At 39.2% G+C, this 25,698-nt stretch overlaps 1 protein-coding gene across 2 annotated transcripts in view; it reads left to right on the forward strand.

The window, feature by feature from the left end:
• LOC131074568 (uncharacterized) overlaps window positions 1–24,476 on the forward strand; it is a 155,041-nt gene extending 130,565 nt beyond the window's left edge. The window contains exons 6-8 of one of the 2 annotated variants that reach the window (XR_009113073.2): window positions 23,460–23,517; window positions 23,780–23,985; window positions 24,192–24,476. Coding sequence is in view for 1 of the 2 variants with exons in the window: in XM_058011205.2 (XP_057867188.1) it covers window positions 23,460–23,517; window positions 23,780–23,853 (132 nt within the window). In the remaining variant the exon portion in view is untranslated. Of the gene's footprint in view, window positions 1–23,459; window positions 23,518–23,779 lie in introns of both variants that reach the window. The other variant, XM_058011205.2, reaches the window with a different exon arrangement.
• Window positions 24,477–25,698: the final 1,222 nt, after the last annotated feature.

Genomic DNA, 25,698 nt, shown 5'->3' on the forward strand with positions numbered 1-25,698 from the left:
TACTAAGATTTCTTGAATACTAAATAAAATTTGAAAAATGAAATTGTCAAATTGGAGATTTCTATTATATCGAAAATATGATTTATGATCATGATTCATCATTGGCTTATTAGTTGCTTAGAATTATAGTTTGATGGGGGTTTGGGGGCAACACCAAAACAAGGTTGAGGATAGAACCCCTGGCAGGGGTCTAGGTAAGAGAAAGATGTAGAGATAGGTCTAGATCTTGGTGGAAAGAGAAGAGAGTGAGATAGAAAGAGGTAGAGAGAGGGGTTAGAGGAAGAGTGATAGGTAGAGAGATAGGCCTAGAGTTGAAGGGAGACAAAGAGAGTGTTATAGAAAGAGTGAAAGAATATTGATAGGAGGTTGCTGATTACTAAAACTTGATTGTCTGAAAATTTTTAAATCTTCTAAAACTTAGAATCTGCATTATAACTCCTAAAGATTTGAAACCATTATCAAACATCCTACCAATACATACATGAAAAGTATAAGAAATGTGACTTATTCTTAAATGTTATATTTCATGTATATATTTGATGAAGAGAATGAGACTGACTTGAAGACAAGGATGCCATTTTCACAAATTTTCCACCATTTTTGCTTAGGGTTCAAATTTCTAAGTTGGGGCTATGGGAGACTCCTAAGCATCCCTGAGACAACCAGGAGACTCCTAGGTGTCCTAAGACGTCAAGACGTCCTGGCGACTTCAGACGTCTTAGTGGTGGTGGTGGTGGGATGGCGGGGGATGCTCCGCCCCCGTCCTTTGTCTCAAAGATGTCCCCATCTTGAAAATGCAGCGGTTTGGGGGGCAAACCCGTCCCCGTAGTTCACTGGACTTGTTTTTGAATCTTTTTTAGGCCTTATCTTGAGTGTTTGCTTTTTATTGTGATTGAGTAATTTAATTTGTTTTAGGTTTCTCCTCTATAATCACTTTTACCTGGACACACCCACTTTAAAGTAGATGTCTTGTAATAAAGTAAAAGGCTTGACAATGTTGGCCACATGGTTTGATAATCCTTTTGCTTAAAATGGTTTACCTAGTGTAAAGAGTAAGATTTAGTGTTACTAGATCCCTAGGTCTATTATTCCCATAAAAATGGGCTCCTTGGGATCATTTTTCTATTGAATAGTCTGGAGTCTTGGTCTATAAGAAATTGTATACTCTTCATGTGTGCTTAGTGCAATCTCAAGAATAAAAAATTTGCATTGCATATTGTAGGGAAAAGATTCTGCAATATTTTGTTATAAATAATATTAAGAAGTTGTAGCCATTCGGCCATCAAATTTCGTCACTATTTGTTCACTCTCGCTTATCTGTATGACCTTATATTTAGCATTATTGCAAGAGTTTCCAGTCATTGCAAACCATGAGGGAAGTTTCCAATAATGGATCTACAACTTTGAATACATGAGCTTTCTTATATCTCTAGCTAAATCTTTTATCATAGAAATATTTCTTCCAGTAATATGGTCAATATTCTTATCTACTTGGATCTAGGCTTTGTTTGTATATTGTTCTATGCATTTTGGTGATCCGAAATAGGAGGAAGACTATACTTATAGAAGTTGTGTTCTACAATTTTTCTCTGGCATTCCTAGGAAGTTCTTTGATCCTTTTCAAAGTAGAATTTCTTCAAGAATAAGTTTAGTTGGTAAATTTGCCTTAATAATAAATAATGTTTTGTTAGTATACTTGGCAACGTAATTAGTTGTTCCCGAGAGGTTGTAGCAATTGCCGACAGTTGGTAGGCTTAACCAACCACCAGGCACTGTATATACTCTCATTGTTGTATCAGGAAATATATGTGATTGTACACATTACACTTGATAATAAAGAATATATCTTTTTGCCATATGTTGTGTTAAGTATTGTTAATTGGTATTACTTCTAGTATGTTTTTGTTTTTGTATTCTGTTACTCTACATAATCAAGTAATTTTTCTTTGGAAGCAAACATTTTGGCATCTTTGCTGATTCGAACCTGGAGATCTGAGAGTGATCGAGAATGGCGGTAGGCAAGATGGCAGAGTAATGGGCCAACCAATTGAACAACTAGATTCATCTAAGGAAGAAGCCGATTTAAAGCAAGACGAGTTGACATAGGACTTAGTGTACTTGTGGGAGGTGTCCGTCAACCAGTATGTTCGACAAGAGCCTCATGAAAATAAGGTCCCTGAGAGTGTTGTACGAGATGCTGTCGTCGATCGTCTCCTTTCCAAACTACCAAGGTTGTTGGCACAAAACCTCATTGCCCTCCAATACCTGTGTGAGGACAAAAACCCAGAGTAGTTTCAACAACAAATACTGTAGTGGTACGAAGAGAGAAAGCGTAGGGTGGAAGAAGAGAGGGATACGGGCAAATGTCGTACCCTAGTAATTAATGCCCCTACAACCAAAAAAAGAAAGAAAATGCATTGCAAACTGTTGTGACCATTTCACACATCGCCCCATTAGAATGGGGACCCCCTCTTTTTCGCTTGGTTTTGCCTATTCCTCTCTTTGTTTTTTAGAGTTTTGAGTGAGTGAGTTGTCTGGACTAGGGTTAAGCCTTAGGGGTTTCTTTTGGATATTTTCAAGCCGAGTCCAGTCGAATTTTGAAAGATTATTAAGCATCCTCCCGAAGATTGCAAATTTTGAAATAGGATGAGCCTGTCAGAAAGTCAGGTATGTCTCAGGATAGGTCTAGTCAGGATTTTGAGGGCAAATTCAAGTTATGCCTAAGTGTTAGCATTTTAATGATGGAATTGTACATTTTGTCTAGGTGAATTTTGACCAAGTTTTTGGAAGCAAGATAACTGATCCGTGCCTTGAAGATGACCTAACCCTGCATGATGAAGTGATTTGAAGATTTAAATTGTGGATATTTTAACTTGAAAAGGTGAAATCGCCCCTGTCCCTCTCCCAGGGACCAAGGCGAAAATGTTGTTTAAATGCATATTTGTCTTTAACTTCCTTTTATTGTTTTATGCAGGGTCGCCAGGGGATATAATTGGACGTAAATTGAAGATTTTGAGGATTTTGAAGACTCGAAAATGATGAATTTTGAAGATTTAAGGTGAATTCGCTCCTGTCCTTCACGGGAGGACCAGGGCGAAATGGTTTGTTTTGGTCATTTTTGGCCTTGGTTGACCAAATTGAAGCGTTAATGATACAATGATGGATGAAATCAACATGATAGAACACCCAGACTTAGTCAAAAGCAATGAAAGGTTGAACAATTTGCCCAGCAAGATGAATTCGCTCCTGTCCCTCTCCAAGGGACCAGAGCGATTTTCTTTGTACACCCCCTTTTTGACCTTTCCTGGACTTGGGCTCTTATTCATGGCATGTTAATTGATGATATTTTCCCCAACAAAGGAAATTTGAAGTGAAAAGTGAAAGGATTTGGCCTTGAGGACAAAAGGCGCTCCTGTCCCTCACTGAAGGACCGGAGCTTGAAATCCAATTTTGCATTTTCCTTGCAAGATTTAAGTGATTTTACGATTCGAAGACGCCAAGGTAAGCGTGCTTTGTCCGTTGAATATAACTTAAGTGGGCCACAATGAAGAAAACCAACCTAAGTGACAAAATCGCTCCTGTCCCTCTCCAAGGGACCAGGGCGATTTTCAAAGGAGGCTCATGTCCCTCAGCAAGGAACCAAAGCGATTTTCTAACAAGGCAAAGATCTGGCGAAGGAAAAGCAAGTTTCACGTTTGAGATGAATAAAGGAGGGCGTAATCAATCCATTGAAGATAATTTTGAATGTTAGCAAAGCATAATTATGCTGATAATTGCCAAGGCGCTCTTGTCCCTCTCCAAGGGACCAGGGCGAAAAACACATTAACAAGCCTTCCCTTCCAAATTTGGACGAATCCAGACCAAGGCACAAGATTGGAATGATATTTAAAAGTGTTTTAAGGAAGAATGAAGTTGCAAAGATCACGAAACTTGATGAAAATGGCTAGGGCGCTCCTGTCCCTCACCAAGGGACCAGAGCGAAATCTTCAAATATGCCCAATAGCCTAACATTTTGGAATGCTACTTTCATTTCCAAGACTCAAGATGGAATAAGGAATGATGTTTTATGCCTCGAGGGTCATTGGAAGTTAATGTGATCATGAATTTGTGCAATAAACCAAAAATCGCTCCTGTCCTTCACTGGAGGACCAGGGCGATTTCTATAAAATCAATCATTTCTCCTTCAAAGCCACGCCAAGACAAGGTGATACAAGATGGAAAACGTCTTTTGAAAAACGATGGACAAAGAATTGACCCCAAGAAACAACAATCCTAGGCTCAAAACCAAAAATCGCTCCTGTCCTTCACTGGAGGACCAGGGCGATAATCTTTGGAAGGCACGTTTTGTCTTGGAAAGCAAGTTGAACATGCATAGAACGAACAATGAAGATCATTGCCTACCTCACATTATGAATTGGCAATTTGGAAAATGAAGACCAAGGACAATAGGTGGATCGCTCCTGTCCCTCACCAAGGGACCAGGGCGAAAATGTTTTAAGGCAAGCTCCTTCCAAAGATTGAATAAATCAAACTCAAAGTTCCAAATGAAAATCCCATTTTGGACGTCCAGGAAGAGATTTTGAACGTGAAAGCAAGGAATACAAGGCCAAAAATGAAAAGGCGCTCCTGTCCCTCTCCCAGGGACCAGAGCGAGGTTATTAGCAAATTGATATTTTTACCATGCCTAGACGCCAATATCCTCCAAATCACATTAAATGCCAATTTCGCGAAAACTCCAAAATATTTTAAAAAATTAAATTGGCATTTAATAAAGGCGCGTGGCATTTAATAATTAATTTTGAGCCTTGGAAAATCGTTTTTTTTTTATTATTAATTGAGGCATTTCGAAGTTAATTATTATTAAATTAAATTTAAAATGGAGCGCTTTGGGGTATTATTTTAATTAAGTTGGCCTTATTCTTTTATTAATTTTTATTTATTTTTTGGCCTATTCTCCAAGTCGGCCTATGGGAAATGAAAGGGTGAGCGCCCATATAAGAGAGGTGTGTTGAGCGATTTTAATCCATCATTCACTCATCATTTCAAGTGCGATTTGGAAGAACAAGGAGGAGTGCGAAATTTGATTCAAGAGGAGCGAATTTTATTGAAGGCTAGAGGTGGTGAAGTTGATAAAGGAAGCGCATTTTGAAGACTTCGACCCACATTTTTGCCTAGCGAATTTGCCTTATTTTGCATCATTTCTTAGAATTAGTTCTCAAGTGGAGGTATGGCGAGATTCTCCTAGTCTCAATTTTGAATTTTGAATTTTGAATTTTGAATTTCAAAGTGGCTTAGTTAAATTTAGGAAATGATAATTCAAAGATTTATCATGAAGTTTCCTAATTTAAAACTTAAATCCTCTTATTAGTCTATATTTCTACATTGCAAAGTATATTGCTCATTTTGAAATGTTGTGTAGGTGTCACGATGGCGACCCCAAAGGCAGGAGCATCCACTAGTCGTCCAGCTCTCATGAAGGAAGATCAAAAGAATGAAGAATTGGAAACCAAGATCGTGTCGAAGTGGAGCAATATTGGAGATACCAACTTGGGAAACTTCAGTGTGAAGAAGTTTCGAGAGGTCCCTTACATTGGAAAACCATCACCTGTCACAAAGAGAATAATTGAAAGTGGTATCATCAAGGCGGCCGGTTTCCCTCCAGCAGTCCAGTGCCATGAGTTGATGATCGAGTGTGCCCGCCATTATGACCCACAATCAAGATCAATCGTGTCTAAGGAGGGAAACACTTTGGCTTACCTTTCAGAGGAGGCTATAAGTGAGGCTCTCCATCTTCCAAAGCATAGAGATATGATTTACAAAAGCTTAGAAGGAGCCAGGTCCATGTACGAAGATGATCTAGACACTTGCTTGAGCATCATCAATAAGAATTGGTTACTCAAAAGTCGTCCTCGCCTGAGCAAGATTCCCAACACACCACATAGGATCGACTTCCAGGAGGAGTATAGAGATTTAATAACATTGCTCAACCGAGTCATAGGGGGCTCCTCAAGCCTTCTATTTCGAGAAGTGGATGTTCTACTTCATCCAAGTGATAGTTCAAGGAAAAGGAACAATTCATTGGGCTAGAATGATTAGCCATTGCTTGGACGTGCAGTTAAGAAGACTGAAGGCTACCAAGTCATTCCACATGAGCTCGTACATCATGTATGCCTTGATCAGAAGTTTTGAATATGCAGGACTACCTCACAGAGGAGTGATCGGAAGAGGGCCCGGAGAAGTCAAAGTTTGTGATTCTTACGTCCATTTGCATCATCCACCTGGAAGTGACTACAAGTTAGTCAATGATTCCTTCACGATGAACATCACCAGGACATTGCAAGGCGGGATTCACAATCGGCTATCTCAAGATGCACAAGAGCTTGTAAAGAGGTATGGTGCTTGGTTCATCCAATTCCAGAAATTTACATATATTAGAGTTCATGGGTGTTCTTCACCTCCCTACATGTTGCCTAGATATCCGACAGACAGGATAGTGCTACTTGAGGTGACTAGACAATTGGCAGCTTATGCGAAGGCATTCAGACACCGGCATGGAAATGGAATTCCTGTGCCTATCATACTAGGAAATTCAGTTGAGGTATGTCCTAATGCTCTAGCCATGGATGACGCAGAGAGGGAGTTGGCCTTATATTCATTTTCATTCTTTGCCTTGAGAGAGAGTTTTGATCCTTATGGGTATATAGAGGAGATAGTTGGTAGAAAGTACAAGCATGAATTTCAGGTAGAGGACTTTTGGATGAATCTCTCAGATGATTTTGAAGTAAAAAGAAAGATGCATTCCAGATTGCCTTTAGATTTCATGAGGAGATGCAAAGTCTACAGAGTGGCCGATCAAGCTCAGGACAGTGGCAGACATCTCCAATCGTCTTATGACCGAGAAAACAAGGCAGTGAGGATAGATTGGAACGAGCCTGAGGTTTTGGATCTAGATGCTTTGATGGCTCCAGTTTTGTCTTGTACTCGCAGATGGGTTGATGTGCAACATCAAAAGTTGAGAGAACAGAACATATCTATGACTTTTACTTTGGAGGAAAGACCAGGGGAAGGAGGAGCAAATGTAAGCGAAGGCAATCTTCATCCCAGAAGCACAAGTGAAGGTAATCTCCGAAGCGCAAGTGAGGGCAATCCTCATCCTAGAGGCTCGAAGAGGAAAGAAAGACCTGAGAAAAGGGAATCCTCCAAGAGGAAGCAGGAGGCTAATCGAGATCGCTCATCCGGCACATCTTCTCGACAAGAGAAGAGGACACTTGAAATGGAGGAATCTATGGAATCAATGGTCCAGAATGATAAACACGAAGAAGTACAGGCACCTCAATGTTCATCAAGTCGATCTCTCCAAGTCAATGAGCTACATGAAGACAAGGATGGTGATGAAGTGACATCTCCCCTCCGAGAAGAAGAAACATTGCCAAAAGAGATACAAGTTAGAGAGACGAGATCTGCCATTCCAGATTGGTTAAAGGAGAGACTAACAAGGGTGATTGTGATCGAGGATGAAGATAATGTGATTGACTTAGAGAGCCTTGTAGGGAATTCTCAGGAGGTAACAGAGAAAAGGAAGGCCACTAAGATGTCTAAAATGATCAGAGATGAGACAGGATCCAAGAAATTGCAGATAGCTACACCAGCAGTGGACAAGTATGAAGGTGAGATCCTTGCATAAGAGTATGATGTAGAAACATTTGAGCTTGGTCCACTCACCGCCAAGCAGACACTGGAGGAGGCAACTGATTCATTTGAGGCACTTAAAGATAAACTTAAGGAAGAAATGGAGAAAAATAGAAAGCTTGAGCAAGAGCTCAGTGCTTGGAGAGGCTACTTTAGCCATCTCAATCAACCTTTGGGACGACAAGATCCAACAGTATCTCCTGTGCAAGCACTTCCCCTTGAATCAGTTAGTGAGGTAGAGAGAGTCAAGAGCTTGGTCTAGCTTATGAGCTCTTGGATTGACAAATCCCATACGGTTGCTGTTGAATTTGCAACAAGAATGATGCAGACAATCCATCGAGCTATTCAGGTTCTTGAGATCATCCACAACCTGATGATAACTGTAGCTGCTTTCGCTCATACTAAGGATGTTATCATTCCTGTTCTACAAGTAATCAGGCAAACATCAAGGAAGATCCTAGCACAAGAAAAGATAATGGATGGAGGATCTCATAATTTACTCCAGTGGTCAACTTTACTCCAGATGAAGGAAGTTCTTTTTGAAGACATCAGCACCAAATGCAATCAAGTTGAAGAGGTCATCCATCCGATCCAGGACAAGGTGTTTGAAGTGTTATGTACTATTCTTGGCAGGAGGATCGAGGTTGAGACAGATGTGGATCTTCAAGAATTAGAAGAAAGAGTCAAGGTCATCTTTTGCAAAGATGAGAATGTTATCACAGATGAGCAACGGGATCAAATGTTTGCTACCATGCTCTTGATTGAGAAAATCAAAGAACTTGAACCTGAATGGGATGCGGCTCTTCTCAAGGCTTTCGATCAGGTCATCCACTTGGAGGAACGAATGAGGAATCTTCCCGAGATTCCTATTGCTGAGATTGAAGGAATCGTGTCTAGATTCATTGCATATGCTAAGAAAGAGCATTGGAAAGGGAATAAGGTTCTAGAAGAAAGGTTTTTATAGATGATGTGGCACCTTAATTATCATTGGTCTATGTTCCCTAGATTTTTGTGCCAATTAAATATTTGGCTATGCATTTAATATTGTTCAATAAAAAGGGGATTATTTGTAATAAACCCTAATTAGGGTTTAGGTGTCATAATCTCAGCCGTTGATCTTTGGTTGATCTGGGCCGTTCATTGTAATTGAGGATGTTATATATACTCTCATTCATTTTCATTTTTGTCATTAGAGAAATAGGAGATTAGAGGAGATATTAGATATTAGAGAGAAGAAAGTTATTTTGTAGCAAGATTGAGCATTGAAGAAAGAATTCCAAGCAATTGTTGTCTATTTTGGCTTTGAGATCAATAAAATATTGAAGTTATGGTGTTTTATTGCAATTCTTGTGGCTATCTTCATGGTTGTTTACTTTCTTGAATCATTCTCAGTCGAAGTAGTATTTAAATTTGAAGGACTAAGTGTTGAGCTTGATCTTTGGTGAGATTCACGTTCCAAACCACTAGCTTCTTGCTGATTGTAAGGACGCCTTGCGTGGTCAACTGGAAATATTTGGATTGCTTAAACCTTCAATCATTATTGAACCATTGATATGTACCTTCATGGTAGTGTCTATGATTCTTGATGATTTGAAAATCAATAATCACCTTAGAAGATCGCATCAATCTCAGTAGAGTTGTAATTCCTTGGCAATACTGAAATTGGTCGAATCCTACCAAGTCTAGCCTACATTGAAGTCATTCTTAGGATTAGATTAGAATCTATCTCTTGCAAACCCTACCTTTTGATCTTTTTGAGAACTTGTTAGTTTAGGAAATTTTCTGTCCCCGCAATTCGGATACGTAAGGCCCCTTGATGAAACAGCATTCACAATGACCACTGGTGCTTATCAACATGTAGAGACCCTACATCAAAGAACCTTGGAGTCATCCTGATTGATCCTTTTTCGTGACATCTTCAGCAATCAGAGGCTTTATTCAAGAGAGGATAAGGTACCCTTGGGTATTTTATTCTGTGTTAGACAGTGTACAAAATACACGTCAACACAAACACTTGAGAGGAGAGAGAGGGGTCAGTGAGAAGATCTCTTCGCATCTAGGAACAAGTGACAAATGACAGTGATTACGGAGAATAGTTGAGGAGTCCTAGAGTCTAAGGAGCAAGAGCAGAATTGTCAGTCGAAGACGTAGTCGAGAGAGGTAGAGACCATGTATGTGGAGGGAGTGGGAGGAAGTTGCTAGGAACCTACCACTCTTGGACGAAATAAACGAGGATCTCGCCTACGAGGCAGATAATCAATTTGTACACTCAGTGCCAGACAAAGGGATCGACTCCACAGAAAGTAGCTTGTCTGTACAGTCGGTACATGATGAAGACGACGGAGGAAGGGACCTCTAGAGTGATGTTGCCGAGATTATTGAACACGATTTGCACCGCATTGAGAGCCTATCCATAAAAGAGGGACTGGGTTTAGGGGGGCCTAAGCCAAAGACCTTGGGGAGGAGGTAGTCTTTGAAGAGCACACAATTATACTGAGAGGGGGGGTGAATCAGTATAACAACCAATTTAAACTTTTTCAACTTCAATCACAAGTATATAACTTATCTCATTAACATATTCATTTAATGCCAACATTCATATGTGATCTAACTAAGATGAACACAAGATGTATACGTGGAAACCCTTACGAGAGAAAACCACGACAATCAATGCTTTTATATGAATAGCTTCTTTTACAATGTTTGTAGGCACCATCCCCTAACTCTGTTTGTAAGCACCAACCCACTGGAAGTACCAACTCCCGAATCTGATTTTGTGAGCACCAACTCCCAAATTTGATTTCGTGAGCACCAACCCACTGGAAGCACCAACTCCCAAATTTGATTTCGTGAGCACCAACCCACTGGAAGCACCAACTCCCAAATTTGATTTCGTGAGCACCAACCCATTGGAAGCACCAACTCCCACTTCAGAATTTGTGAGCACCAGCCCACTTCACATAAATCTGATTTTCCACCTTGACAATGTTGCTATATCAACGGATGATGGACAATTTGATCTTCTCAAATCTGCATATATTCCTTCCTCACATGCATATATACATCTTCATATAAATCTGTCTTGGATGTACTTATTCTTTTCTCAAATCTGCACTTTCAATTATATCTCCTTCATAAATCTGAAAACAATCTTTCCTTCTCAATTTGCATCTGTATATTCTTCAAATATATCTCCTTTATATCTGCCATACAAACTACTCATAATAATTTCTTAAAAATGCTTCATAAATCTGTAATAGTCTTCTGTATACTCCTCATAAATCTGTTCATGCAGGCCTTCATAAATCTGCACTTTATCTTTGGTTATGATGGTAATCTTCAATGCTTACACACAGCTCTCTTGATCTCCTTACACAACCTCATTTATTCATATCTGTTGTAATAAGTCTCCTCTGCTTAAAATCTGAACTGTATCTTTATTCCCTTTTTATTTTCACGTACATACCACACACAGCTGAGAACTGATTTATTTTCTGAGTTATAATCTCAGAATTATTCTCACCCACTCAAAATTGATTTTGATCTTCCTTGTATATCTTCTTATTTATTGAAGTGACATACTCTTTGAAAACAAGCATCTATAATGAGACATGTCCTTTTATAAACATATCTCTTCATTTAAACAAATTAAATTTAATATCGTCTTTGAGAAACCTGATCGCACCTATATGACAAATATGTATTTTGTCCTAGTCTTAACAAATTTAATACCTTTTGTTTTGGACGTTGTCTTTAAATCGCACCTTTACTAAATAAAACCACACCCTTTTAGAGTCTTTGCAGATCGTACCTTTTCTGTTTGTCTTTTTCTTTATTTTGTATTTTTCTTATTTTGCCTTTTTCTGAATTTTTGTTTGTTGTTTACTAAACCATCGTTTGGATAAACAAATCGCTGCACATGATTAACTATTATTTCTATCTTTCCTTTGGCCAGCATTACCGCATCCTCTTATTACGTGAATAAGACAAAAAGAGTTTGCCTTCTAGTGAAACGCTTTTGTCCTTTTGAATAAATCGCACCTTCTAAAAGTAATAATTGTTGTTAAATATTTTAACAAATCACTGTATTACTCTTCCTTGTGATTACAGTTTTAATAACGTTTTATTTAAATTGCTGACTTGTATATTTTTAGCAAATCACTAGTCATTCTCAAACCACTGCATACTATTATTATAAGCATTTGTATCTCCAAAATCACTGTCTGTTGTTGCTGGGACTGTCTGTCTGTTGCAATGCATTAGGCTGGGACTGTATAATCACTGTGTGATCAGACTGCTGCATATGAATAAACAGGCTGAGATTATACAATCAGACTTATGAAGTTCTACCCTTTTCATGACATTGTTGTTATTGATATAAGCCAATGCTGTCCTTGTATAGTTCCAGTTTGTAATATTTCATATTCTTTAGAGGCTGTAGTCTTCTGTCATTAATTTCATCTTCAATATTAATTTCTGTCATTAGAGTCATTAGCTTTAATATCAACCAATGCATAGACACGTGAACTCATCTATTGATGATTGCTTCATATAGATTCAATATCACTGCACATAAATTGTTGTCATATGTAGGTTCATGATGAATACTACTCATCACTGCTTGTTAATCATTTCAATCTTATCAAAACTTCTTCAAGTTTACTATGTATTTGATCGTTCAATTAATGCTTTTCATTATCCTTTGCTATTGTCTGATATGATGATCTAATGTAGTTACTTGATAAATCTTTTCCCTACAACAATAAATCCCTTTGACATCAATGACAACTATTCCAACAGTCTAGGTACAAGGAAGGTAGCCAAGGTGCAAAGGACACAGATGGTTGACATGTAGAGGGCTCGCACATGGCCGAGAATGCAAGTGAAGCACCAGAACGACGAGAGCCAAGTAGTCCAATCTGGTCCTGGGCACACAGTACACACCATTCGAAGATGATGGTGATCCCCCTAGCGAGTCTAATTGTGGAAAGGCAGAAACTTCCCAAGTGCATTGGTAACGGATCAGAGGATCTTGTAAGACATTGCAAGACATGTGAAACCATCTGGCTAACAAGCAGTCAGGATGACAAAGACTACTGGTTGAGGTCATCCCTTGCAACATTAAGGGGAGTGGTGATCGAATGGTTTTAAGAATTGGAAGTGAGACACTCAAGTTCGTGGGATAGCTTGAAGCATAGTTGAAAATCTCGGACTCGCCTCGGACTCGGCAAACCAAAAATTTGGACTTGGACTCGGTCTCGTGAAAGACTCGCGAAAGACTCGGCAAAAAAAGAAACCGTAGTTTTACAAAAAAAACATAAAGAAATTAATGCATTTAGAGAACATAAGGGCCATAATTGAAACATTACACATGTCATATGATCTATAAACACGCAATATTTGAAATTTCATCATTCATGGCAGCATATTCAAGTTTCAAGTTTCAACTCTAAAATGTATAATGGCAGCATAAGTATATAAATGTTCACAAAATTACATATAATGATATGTCCAAGTCCAACTCCAAATGTGAAAAACAACAATGTGAATGAACAAACCAAAGAGAAGACTACGTCTTCCTCTTTGTATTTTTCTTATTATAGCTCAATTTTTCAGGCCTTGAGCTAGAAGTAATAGCAATGGGTGTTGTGGTATCTAAATGGTGAGATGATTCTTCTTCAAAGTCAAAGTCCTCATCATCGTCCTCATCTTCGTCCTCATCTTCATCCAATCTTGCTCCTTCTGCATCTTGTGCTGCTCCTCTCTTTAGTTCTGCAATTTCTTCTTCGGTAAGGAGGACATCGCCACCATCATTTTGTTCATTAATGGTCCAATCACCATATGGATCAATTTCATCCAAGTCAATGGCCTCATGTGAAACACCCTCCACTTGTCTAACTCGAAGGAGAAGGTTGTACCGAACAAATACTAGATCATTGGGCCGCTTTTGTGACAATCTATTTCTCTTCTTTGTGTGAATGCTCTCAAATACACTCCAATTTCGTTCACACCCAGAAGCACTGCATGGCTGAGACAAAACACGGATAGCTAACTTTTGAAGATTAGGCATGCCGGCACCATAATTCTCCCACCATAAATCTACAAAAAACATTTAGAAATATTAGAATTGAGAAAAAAATGTAACAATCAAGTTTGTAGGTTTTTTCTTGCACTATTGAACTAAGTTACTAAATTTTTTACCTGGTTGTTGTTTTCCTCTCCTATCAATTGCTAGTTGTGATGAGAAGAGTCTCCCCTCTGCACTTTTGTAGATCTTGAACAATGAACATTTCCAAATTTAGAAATAGATAGTCAAAGTGTCGAACTCAAATTCAATAACGAACATTTCCGAATTCATAAATAAAGATAGAGCAATAGCAAATGTCAAATCTCACCTCCAACTCATCAAGAACCTTGTCTCTCAACTCATGATTAGATGTCATTTTATCAATGCATGTAGTAACACCTGCCATGACCTCCTCATCAGCCCTAAATGAATCAGAGAAGTAGAATTTTAGGTTCAAAAAGTAGGCGAAGGCATGTATCGGTTGGTGGAGTTGGTTTGTCCACCTACGATCAATGATGCGCCAAAGGATTTCACATTTTCTTGTATTTCCACGATAGTAATGTGAAATGGCCTCTTTGGCCCTATCCATGGCCTCATAAATGAAACCCATTGGCATGCCCTCTCCATCCACCATACGAAGAACCCTTACCAAAGGTTCTGTCACCTAAAAAAATGAAAACAAATTTTAAATTAGTACAAAATCAACCCCTAAAAAAATAAAATCAGCAAATAGACAAGATTGTATAAACTTTACTTTTGTGTTTGTTACTTACCGCAGTCAACTCCTCTCCACTTTTATTGAACCCTTCATCAAAAACAATGCTCACAATCTTCTCTGCTTCAGGTCTTTTGGAGTATGCAGACCCCAACCAAGCATCTGACACAAACATCTGCTTAAGATGAGGAATGGCACTAAGAATGCTCTGCAAAGTGATGAAGTGGCTAGCAAATCGTGTCACTCCAGGTCGCACAAGGTCCTTGCCATTTGTGTGTTTTCTCATCAAAGCAAGCACCCAAGTATGGTTGTCGATGAATTTGGTGACACTTCTTGCATCTTCAACCACCTTCTTCACCTATCCAATCTTCCCAATGTCCTCTAGCACCAAGTCCAAGCAATGTGCAGCACAAGGACTCCATGTAATCGAAGGATGCCTCTCCATAAGCATTCTCCCTGCGTATACATATGCAGCTGCGTTGTTCGTGATAATTTGGACAACATTCTCAACTCCAACTTCCTGAACCACACCATCCAACAGATTACACGAAGTCTCTGCATTTTTTATTTCATTTGAGGCATCAACAGACTTTATGAATACCATTGCACCATTTGAAGCCACCAAGAAGTTGAGAAGAGTCCTATTCCGTCCATCTGTCCATCCATCAGATAAAATGCTGCATCCTTTTCTCTTCCAATACCTTTTCTGATCATCAACCACACCTTGTGTATTTTGCACAGCTTTCTCTAGCAATGGCCCACTGAAGTCATGACCTGTTGGGGCCTTAAACCCCTTACCCGCAACTGTTACTGCATTAACAAAACTTTCCCAATACACATTGTTTGCTGCATTGAAAGATAGATTATTGTAAAACCAAAAGTTTGAAGCTGCTATTCGTGCTTGTTCATGCTTCTCTCTATTCCATCCTATACCTTCAAGTGAAGGTTGTGCACCTGGAACATTGCGTGGTACAAAAAAATTAGGGTCTAATCTAACAAGAGTGCCACTAGCCTCACCCTCATTGTCACCAAAAGATGAAAGTGACTGACGACCCCAAGTGTGACCAATGGGACCCGAAGTGGACAATGTGGGATTCATTGCAACTGCCATGGCTTCTCTTGTTTTTTGCCTTTCTTCCTTATGCATATCATTCTCAACAAGAATGGCCTTCATCTCTCTAATAATTTTAGGAGTTGATTTGGGGCATGTCTCCACACCATATCCAGGTATTTGTGCAAGGTGGTATTTTAATCTATTGATTCCACCAGTCATCCATTTTGTACATTCGGTGCAAGTGACCTCCCCCTTTTTGCTTCTTGCAATCCCATATTTCCATGCTTTATCTCTTTGTCTTCCTGACCTTGGGGTTGCCCTTGGAGTTGAACTTGCCATTGCTAATTTAACATGAAAAAAAAAATCAGCAAGGTTTTATGGAAAATCAACAAAAAAAATGACAATGAATCATTTGGGAAAAATAGCATTCAAAAACAAGAAAAAAAAATGAGGAAATAACTTAGGAAAGAAAATAGAAAAAAATTTGGCAGCATATCCCCTTGTTTTTCAAGATTTTTTTCAGTTTCAAAACAATGAAATGAGTCAAATGAAAAAAAAGAAAGAGAAAAAATATTTACCTAGATCTCTCTTGCTATTTTTTTCTTCTTCCCTCTACTCCTTCAAACCCTACAAACCCGCTAAAACCAAACAAAACTGAAAATGAAGTGAAAAATTAAAAAAAAACTCATTTTTAACCCTTTACGGGCGTCTTTTCTGGGCCCGCGAGTCCCTGCGAAAGACTCGCGAGTCTGAGCAAAAGACTCGCACAAGTCTTTGCGAAAGACTCGCGAGTCTTTCGCAGGGACTCGCCTCGCGAGTCCTAGGCGAGTCGACTCGTGGCGCCAAAGGACTTGCGAGTCCGTGGCGAGTCGCCGAGTTTTAAAACTATGGCTTGAAGAAGGCATTTTAGGAGGAATTCAAACTCTTGCGGGATGACAATGAAATTGTGGTGGAAATCTATAATACCAAACAAGGAAAAAATGAAAATGTACGAGCTTACAATTGTAGGCTCAAGGAATTGGGTAAAATGGAAAACCAACTAGCCGATGGTTTGAAGAAGTGATGGTTCATCGAGGGGTTGATCCCTTCATCAAGGAAGAAAATGAAGGTGGTACCCTCATTGTCGTACGCTAATGTCTAGAATCGGGTGATGGACATCGAAAGTGAAAACAAAACATCTCAAGGAAAGAAGAAAGCCAATGATGAAGAGAGTACGGAGGAGAGTAGTAGTGATGATGAAAATAAAACAGTACAAGTCCTCCCATGAAATATGCTGAGAATGATGAAGGAATTGAAGGCCAAAATAAGAACTAGAAAGAGAATAAGGAAATGCAGTGACCGACTATAAAGTAGAAAGTCACACAAAGACAACCTATCCCGAGAAACTATTCTGTGACATCTTTCAAGTATTGGGGCATTCCATCAAGGAATGCCCGTACAACTTGAAGGCAAGAAGCACACAATTGCTCTATGCCCAAGGGGAACAAGCAACCCCTTCGACCACACCTCCAAAACCACTTGCAAATCCTAATGCATCGATTGACAGATACCGTAACAATAGGCGAGGTAATAATAACAACCACTACAACAATAACAAGAACACCCCACGAAGTAGAATATAGTACTATGCAAAGGGTAGACCCATGATCCAATACTGAAAATGTAATGAATGGGGTCAATTTGCATGGGATTATCAGAGTGATCAAAATAACAATGCAAGTTTACTATGCAAGTGGTGAGGACCTAGAACCATGAAGACATTGACTAGCTGAAACAAAAAGGGGTAAACATGTTTGTTGTGGAAGAGCCAGATGGGGAATACTAGCGAGTGCCAGACTACAAACAAAGAAAGTAGTATATCCAAACCCTCGTATGGAGAAGGAAAGACTTCAGGAAGCCAAAGATGACGCGGAATGGGCAATGGCGGAGGAAAGAAGAGCTTTTAATGAAACTGCTACCACCAGTACTCCACTATGACTAGATTCTGAGAAAACATGGTAAGAGAGGTGCTGCAAACCACAATACCCGTACGAGTAACTGACCTTCTACAGACCATGCCATAATTAAAAATTATCACTAACATAGTCGGTGAGGACATAGTCGGCCAGGATAAACATGACACGGAAGGAACCGACGGTGAAATCACTTGGCAACCTCGCCATTGATCCCATGTTGCTGACAGTGAGCCATTGGAAGGGAGTCAATCGTCGTCGAGATGGAGATAATGGGAAGGAAGTTGACAAACACCATCGTGGACGGAGGCTCGAGCGTCAATGTGTTGCTAGAAGAAACATGGAAATGCCTAGGGAAACCAACACTCTGGCCACCAACCTTCCATCTGGTAGGTGTCAACCAGCATGAAATCAAGCCACAAGGGACTTTGATGGCACAAAAAGTGACAATTGGCACAAATATTTCTTCCTAGACTTTGTAGTTATTCCCTTGGAAAAGAAGGCGTATGATGCTCTCCTCATAAGGGTTTGGTTGAGCAATGCCAAGGCCAAGCACAATCGGAAGTAGAACACTCTCCATCGAGAGCAAAGGGAGGAATTACGTCATCGACGTGATGAATCAGGCAATGAGCGTAGAACTGCTATCCTCTGACTCAGAGTCCAAGGGTAGAGATTTTGGGATGGATGAAGGGCGAAAGGCAATGGAACCCAATGACAAAGGGGTACTTGAACTTGAAGATTGCTTGAAGGATGAGAGAAGTTCCTCGAATGGGGTGTTTCATTGGCAGATGGAGGACTATGAAGTCTTCCACCCTATGTGTAACATGTTGCAGACCTCAGAGATTGAGGAAGTTGATAAAGTTGATAAAGGTATGGAGAGTGCCACATTTCCCGTGGAGTATGAAGAATATAAGGAGGGAGAGGGTACGATTGGCTTTAAACCCAAAAAAGTACAAATTTATGGTGCCACAAGGGAAATTGCTTGGCCACATAGCATGCAAGGACAGATTGAAGACAAACCCTGACAAAATAGGGGTCATTATTTAGATGGAAGCCTCGGAGAATGTAACCGGAGTAAAGTCATTCCTCGAGCATGTAGGCTACCACTAACAGTTCATAAAGAACTTTCCACAAATTTCGTACCTGCTGGACATGTTGACACGAAAGGGAGAACCGTTCATGTGGGGAGATGAACAAGAGAAGGCGTTCAATGATTTAAATTCCAAATTGGTGAGTGCATCGATCTTGGCGTACTCGGATTGTGACAAAGAATTTCATGTGTAGGTGGATGCCTCCAATTTCGCAATTGGGGCAACATTGGCACAAGTGGCGTACAGGGATTGGACCATCCATTTTTCTTTGCAAGTCTCCTATTTTCCAAGGCCGAAAGGAATTATAGTACGACAAAGAGGGAGGCACGTGGTATGGTGTACTCCATACAGAACTTTTGCTACTACCTATTGGCGACACCCTTAACATTTTATATGGACCATCAGGCATTGATGTACCAAGCCCATCATCCAAGGGAGGGTGAGTAGGTGGTTGCTCTTGTTGCACGAATTCACTTTTACCATCATTGTGTGGCCAGGGAAGAGTCGAGTCATTGCTGACCACTTGTTGCGGATTAAGTCAGGAGAGCTGCTTGACGGGATGAATGAGGTCTTTCCTGATAGTCACATGTTCCAAATTGCTACATTGTCACCATGGTACAAGAATATCAGAGAATACTTGTCCACTTCCACCTTCCTGAAGGACATGTTGTCGAGTGAAAGAAGGAATCTAGCCCTTAAGAGTAAAACCTTCCAACTCATTAACAGGTTGCTATACAAGATGGGTCCAAACCAAGTACTACAAAGGTGTGTGATGCAGGAGGTGATCCTAGGAGTGTTGAAGGAATCTCAAAGGGTTGGCAAGAGATCACATGGGACCAAACACTACAACATGTAAAATACTATTGGTAGGATTGTGGTGGCCGACATTGCACACGGACGCTCGTGAGTGGGTAGTGGGGTGCGACACAAGTCAAAGAGCTGACAATCCACTAAAGTTAGACTTCATGCCGCTATTCCCTTCGCAGCCCTAGGAGTTGTTCAAAAGGTGGGGTCTTGACTTCATCGGATGACTGAAAGTGAGCCACATGCATCAGTGTAAGCAAAGTTTTGAAAACTCGGACTCTACATGGACTCGACAACCCAAAATAGGACATTGACTTGGTACTCGACATGACCTCGACAAAAAACTTGGCTAGGACTCGACAAAAATGAAAACCATAGTTTTACCTTAAAAAATAAATAATTCATTTAGAGAATATAAAAGCCTAATTTGACTATCAATTTGTCATAATTCAAACATTACAAATGTCATATGATCTTCAAACACCCAATATTTGAAATTTCATAATTCATACTCATAGTTTCAAACTTTCAAATGTATAACAGCATCATAAATTTATAAATGTGTGCATATAATGATATGTCAAAATGAGAAAAACAACCAAATACAATTTACATCTTCCTCTTCCCCCTTCTAATGTAACTCAATTTGTCAGTCCTCGAACTAAAAGGTGCTACAGTATTAAAATGATGATGAATTGTTTCTTCAACATTGTCTTTTTGGATCTCAAATGCTCCTCTTCTCCTCTCCTTCCTTTCCTATGTTGGTGCTCAGCCCTATTTTGATCAAGATTGGATTAAAAAAGTGAAGGAAAAGTCACTTTTTAATGTTTTTTACCTCCCTAGTGGCACCCAAGCAGACCCGAGAGCCCATGCCCAAAACTTGGGAGTTCGAGTCTAGGACTTGGAGAGTCCTAGGGGAAAGTCAAACGAGTACTCCCCAAAACTCTTTTAGATTCGCCTTAGGAGACAGTGGCATGTGGACTCAGCTAGAGATAGGACTTGGGAGTTTGGAGTGTTCTGGAGAGTCCTCAAACTATGGGTGTAAGTAAATTGTAGTGGCAACAAAATACCTCACAAAATGGGTAGAGGCCAGGCCACTTCCGAACAATATTGCTATCAGTATGACAAGGTTTGTCTATGACCAGATTATGACATGGTTTGGAATTCCCATACAGATCACAAGTGATCAAGGAGTGCATTTTGCGAACCATGTCTTTCGAACCATGACGACCAAGTTCAAAATATTTCACAATTTCTCTAGCCCATACTACCCAGGGCCAACGGCCAAGCTAAGTCCACAAACAAATTTCTTGTCTCTATCATATATAAGTCGTGCAGTGTTAAGGAGGAAGACTAGGAAGAAAGACTCTTGGTAGTGCTATGGGCGTACTGCACCACATACAAGGTGATGACGGGACACTCCATTCCAACTCATGTATGGGTAGGAGGCAGTGGTTCCAACAAAATACATGGTGCCTAGTCTGTGGATTGTTGTTGAAAACCATCTTGGAGACATCAAGAGCTTGAAGGAACATTTTTTGAATCTCACCAAGCTGGACGAGTGACGGGTAATGGCACAATGGGCGATGGAGGTTGTCCAACATCAGCGAAAACTCTGACACGATAAACATCTTTGGCAAATGAACTTTCGGTCATGACAATTAATATTGAAGTATAACGGTCGCAACGAACTCAACTTGGGAAGTTTAGGGTTCGTTGGTTGGGACCCTATAAAGTGAGGAAAGTTGGTCAAAATGGGGCTATTAAACTGGCAACAGTTGATGATAACCTTCAAAACTCAAAATTTACCAAGAATGAAAAGGACCTATTGTTGGAGTCAACATGCTAGGATATGCCACTCGGGGAGACTAGACGATTGGAAGGGAGGTCTTGGAGGAAGACCTAGTGATCAAGGAGCAACCATATAGACCAAATGAGGCTTGGGCCGAACTTGTAACAGCATTGGAGGAAAGGTTGGTAAGGAAACACGTGGAAGGCATTGTCGTAGCACGCATACACAAACATTTGACAGATGCCTTTTTTGGTACACCAGCATGATGGGTACAACTTGGCGGATATTGGAAACGAAAGGCTCTGTACGATGGAACCTGCCAAATATACTTGGCCTATGAGATCAATGAGGAAACCGAGAAGAAAAGAAAGGAGGAACAAGTGGCAAAGGAAGAAGAATAGATGGAAGACTTCAAAGAAGAAATTGACCGCGCAAAATATGGAGACTCTCGAGCCACCTTTAAAGGTGGTAATCAAGGTAGAGGATTGCTTTATCACAGAAATGCATTCTAGTGATATGAAACCTGCATCCAACTTGCTATGGCGAGTGATCCCCAACCCAGCTTGGCCACCACAAATCAATGGAGGAGAAGTGACGTGATACCGGCAATATGGAGGCTAATACATCGACGGGTGCTACAAAGGTATTGGGCCCGCACCCTTGGTAGACAATTTTTGACTTGGAATATGTGGGCATATGTTGTGAGCAGGAGTGCTATAAGTGTCCACCATTCACCTGTTAGTGGCAATATGACTTGGAGATCAAAATAAGACCCTAGGATGAGCCTAGAGGGACGAAGAGACAAACAATTGATGAAGGCGACACAAGGACAAAAAAGGTAGAGGACAGACAAAGAGGAAAGCAAATCAAGAAGAAAAAATCATTGTGGCATCTTGAAAGTTAAAAAATCTGGAGGAAAAAGGACAAGGAAAATAAAAAGCGAAGAGTTGGAGGTAAGCAAAAGTGGTTTGCATTTCAATAAATTAAAAGGAAAGAAATTTTATAAAGTGCTGAAGGTTCAAAAATAAAAAATGAAAAGGAGGAAAATGGTTTTTATGAAAAAATTAGATGTGGTAGAAGGGCAAAAGGATTTGACAAATACAATAAAAAGTATGGAATTTAAGGAAAAAATTAAACAAGGGGAAAAAATAAAAAGGAGTCAAATCAAAAACATAAAAAAAGGCAAGGAATAGATTATTCTTTATAAATTTAATAAAGTACTTGATTAAAAATCTAACCCTAATCCTAGATGACGGAGGCCATTATAAATCAGTCCAATCAAGTCACTTAGCCATTCCAACCAAGCAAGGAGTAAAAATTTTCAGGAGAGCAACATTCACCAAATCAAAGAAAGAAAGAGTATGGAATTTGCACATGTTGCATGTTTGTGTAAATGTTTCTGAATTTGTTAGATCCAACTCTGTTTAGTATTTCTCTCCTCTCAAGATGATGTAGGAAGTTGTTTGGTTGTACCTAGCTTGCTTCAGTTTTCAGTCTAATGTTTAAAGGCTTTTGGATGTTTATTTTCTTAAATATACTTCAGAAATGGTTTTTAGCATCTTTTTCTCACCTGGTATGTCCTATGGTTGGGTTTCTGTAAAGTATGACAAGGTCAAAGAAAGAGCTTAGATTATTTTAGTGCCTATATTCTGATAGCATTCCTCGTACATGTTTCACTACTTATGTGACAAAAATTATCATACATTGCAAGTGCAGTATACCAGTCACAAACCTTTTGTTCTGAATGTTCTGCATCACAACCTAATCATGTGCTCTCACTAACACCTGGCTCTTGTAAGTCAAAACCAGAATCTGGCGTCATGCCTGGAATAGAGTCAGAGAAAACTTTATAGAAAACAAGGAAAACAAATAAGCAAGGAATTTGAATTTTAGTCTCTAGTTCAACTTCAGATACACGATTGCAGACTATAACATCAAGCAGATTCAAGACCAAGCATAGAGGAGAATGGATTGGTGTGTTTACAAACATTTGCATCTAAAGAACGCTTGCAGTTACATCATAAATTACAAATGTGATTATATTAATTGCCAAACAATTAAACAACTGTTTCATATAGCAAAACTTTAGTTCTTCATATATGTTGATATTTCTCGGTTAACGTTTTTGAGATGGTCCTTATGGCAAAAAATGTATTGCAGAAAAGCTTGTCTATTATACATATTTGAAAACCTTATGTTCATAAAGTCAAATATAGTTTGGGAACTATAGTGTCCATATTATTTTAATGAGAGGAAGAGACCATATTCTTATCCCCTGTTGGATGTCAATTGCAGGCCGCTTTCCGAATGAAAGCCAAGGAATTTCATCCAGATCAGAACCCAACAAACAAAGGTAAACTGTGAACCATCAGTGAAATTCATAATATGTATTTACTTTTTATTACTAGCTTTTCATGTTATGTTATTCCAAATGATGTAAAGTGTGTTAGTTGCTTAAGCAAATGAAACTCCGATTAAGAACATATATTGCTACTTCAGATGGCTTTGTAGTTATTTGTTTTCAATATAGTGTAATTTGCAGAAGCAGAATTTTGAGAAAGAGGATTGAAATCTCTACTTGTTTGCTAAATGTATATCTATACAATTGATTGCAGAGGCTGCAGAGAAAAAATTTAAGGAAGTAGTGAGCTCATATGAAGCGCTCAAGTTGGAGCAGAAAAATAAATAAATGTGCTGGAGACATCATCACAACAATTTTAAAGCAGGGAGATTTATAATATCTGTGCCTTAATTCTGTCCAGTTGAAGAAGCTGAATATATTCCCCAGCATCCAGATAACCTTGTACTCTATTTGAGGCTAGTGAGTAGGCTTCTAAAATAATGATCTGTATTGCCTTGTTAATTAACCGCACTGACATTTGTTTGGATGTTATAGTGTTCTTAAAACAAATCAAGAATCATTATTTGTATATTTTCTTGGTCCTTTTTCAAGAGCGGACATTCAAGGCACATTGATACTTATAACCTCCATTATTTGATTGATTGCTGCATTTTCTTGCCTGACAGCATTCGAGTTTTCAAGTGAGTTGCACATATTGTCATCTTGTCAAATACAACACCGGTTGATTTCAGAAATGCCCTTGTTACCTTTTGGAACCATTAAAAAATTATAAGGGAATGCTGGAAAGGATGAATTCAAGCCAGTTACTGTGTTCCAGATGCTTACGATCATTCAGAGCTTCAAATTGAAACTTATTTTTGGTCTCTTGAGTATTCCAGATTCATATGTAGCTGCACCGATAATAATGAATTGACATGATATATAATTTTTCAGGAATTTAATTTTTTTCCTGAATGCATCTTATGGCATGTATGCCTATTGAGCTCTGTATTATATTAATTATGCTTGTAGTCCTTATAATATGGGGGACAATCTTCTGGTTGGGTTTTGCATCCAATCAAATGAATCTCTTGTTATTATTGCTTATAAATAAGAGCTGCAAAATATTTAACCCTTGTTATATGCCTGACAGACTTTGGAAATTTTATCCTTAAGTTTTAGTGTTTAAATTCGTGCCCTAGATCAGTAATCAGATTTGTAACATTTAATCATGCCCTAGTTTATTAATCAGATTTGTATCATTTGATTATGCCCTAGTTTATTAATCAGATTTGTAATTTAGTAAACTATAATCAAGTAAATTCAAGAATGAAACAAGGAACCAAGAGACGAACACAAATACCATGGGAAAACCTCCAAGGAGGAAAAACCCAGCATTAAAGACCCACGGGTCAGATTATTTATTCACTCTTATTGCACAAATACAATACTTAGCTTGCTTTTCTGAATCTGATCTTTATATATCAGATCTGCCCTTTTGCATGCTTCAAAACTACACCAAAATGCCCTATATCCTCTTGAATAAGTTCGTCCAATCCTTGGACAAATTCGCACAACCTTCTTTGGTGATTTCGCAGCTCTTGTTTGCAGAGCTAATTCGCTCATTTCATGGATAACTGAAATGTGTTTGTATTTGCATTTTAACCTTTATTTATATGAGTCCTTAGCCTTTATTAAATCCAAGTCGGCCTCCCTCTTTTGGTGCCAATTTATTTATTGTGGCGTGGAGGTATAGGGTTGGGCCCAACTTGGGGGCACATTACCCCTTTAGGATAGGACCCAGTCCTATATGGGTTTGGATGTTGCCTTAAGGCAATCCGAACCCATTTTTACCTAGTTACAAACAACACTCCTTCTTAACTAGGGAAGAAGAGAATACATAATCTGAACCTTTAGAGTTTCATCTAGCACACAAGCATAGAATTACATCTTCCACCTAGCACACAAGCATAGGATGGTTATAGCTCACAAGCATAGAAAGTGTAATACACAAGTGGGTCTTTACATAATTACAATTTTCCATCTAGCACACAAGCATAGATTGGACACAATTCATTCTTGCATACAAGCAAAGAATGATCAAAGTGTTGCAGATAGAGTCATTGAGATTGGAGCTCCCTCTCAATCAGAGTTCCATTTTCCACAATACCAAGTCTGTCTCTGAAGTATTCG

This window comes from Cryptomeria japonica, chromosome 3 (genome assembly GCF_030272615.1).
Source record: "Cryptomeria japonica chromosome 3, Sugi_1.0, whole genome shotgun sequence".
NCBI lineage: Eukaryota > Viridiplantae > Streptophyta > Pinopsida > Cupressales > Cupressaceae > Cryptomeria > Cryptomeria japonica.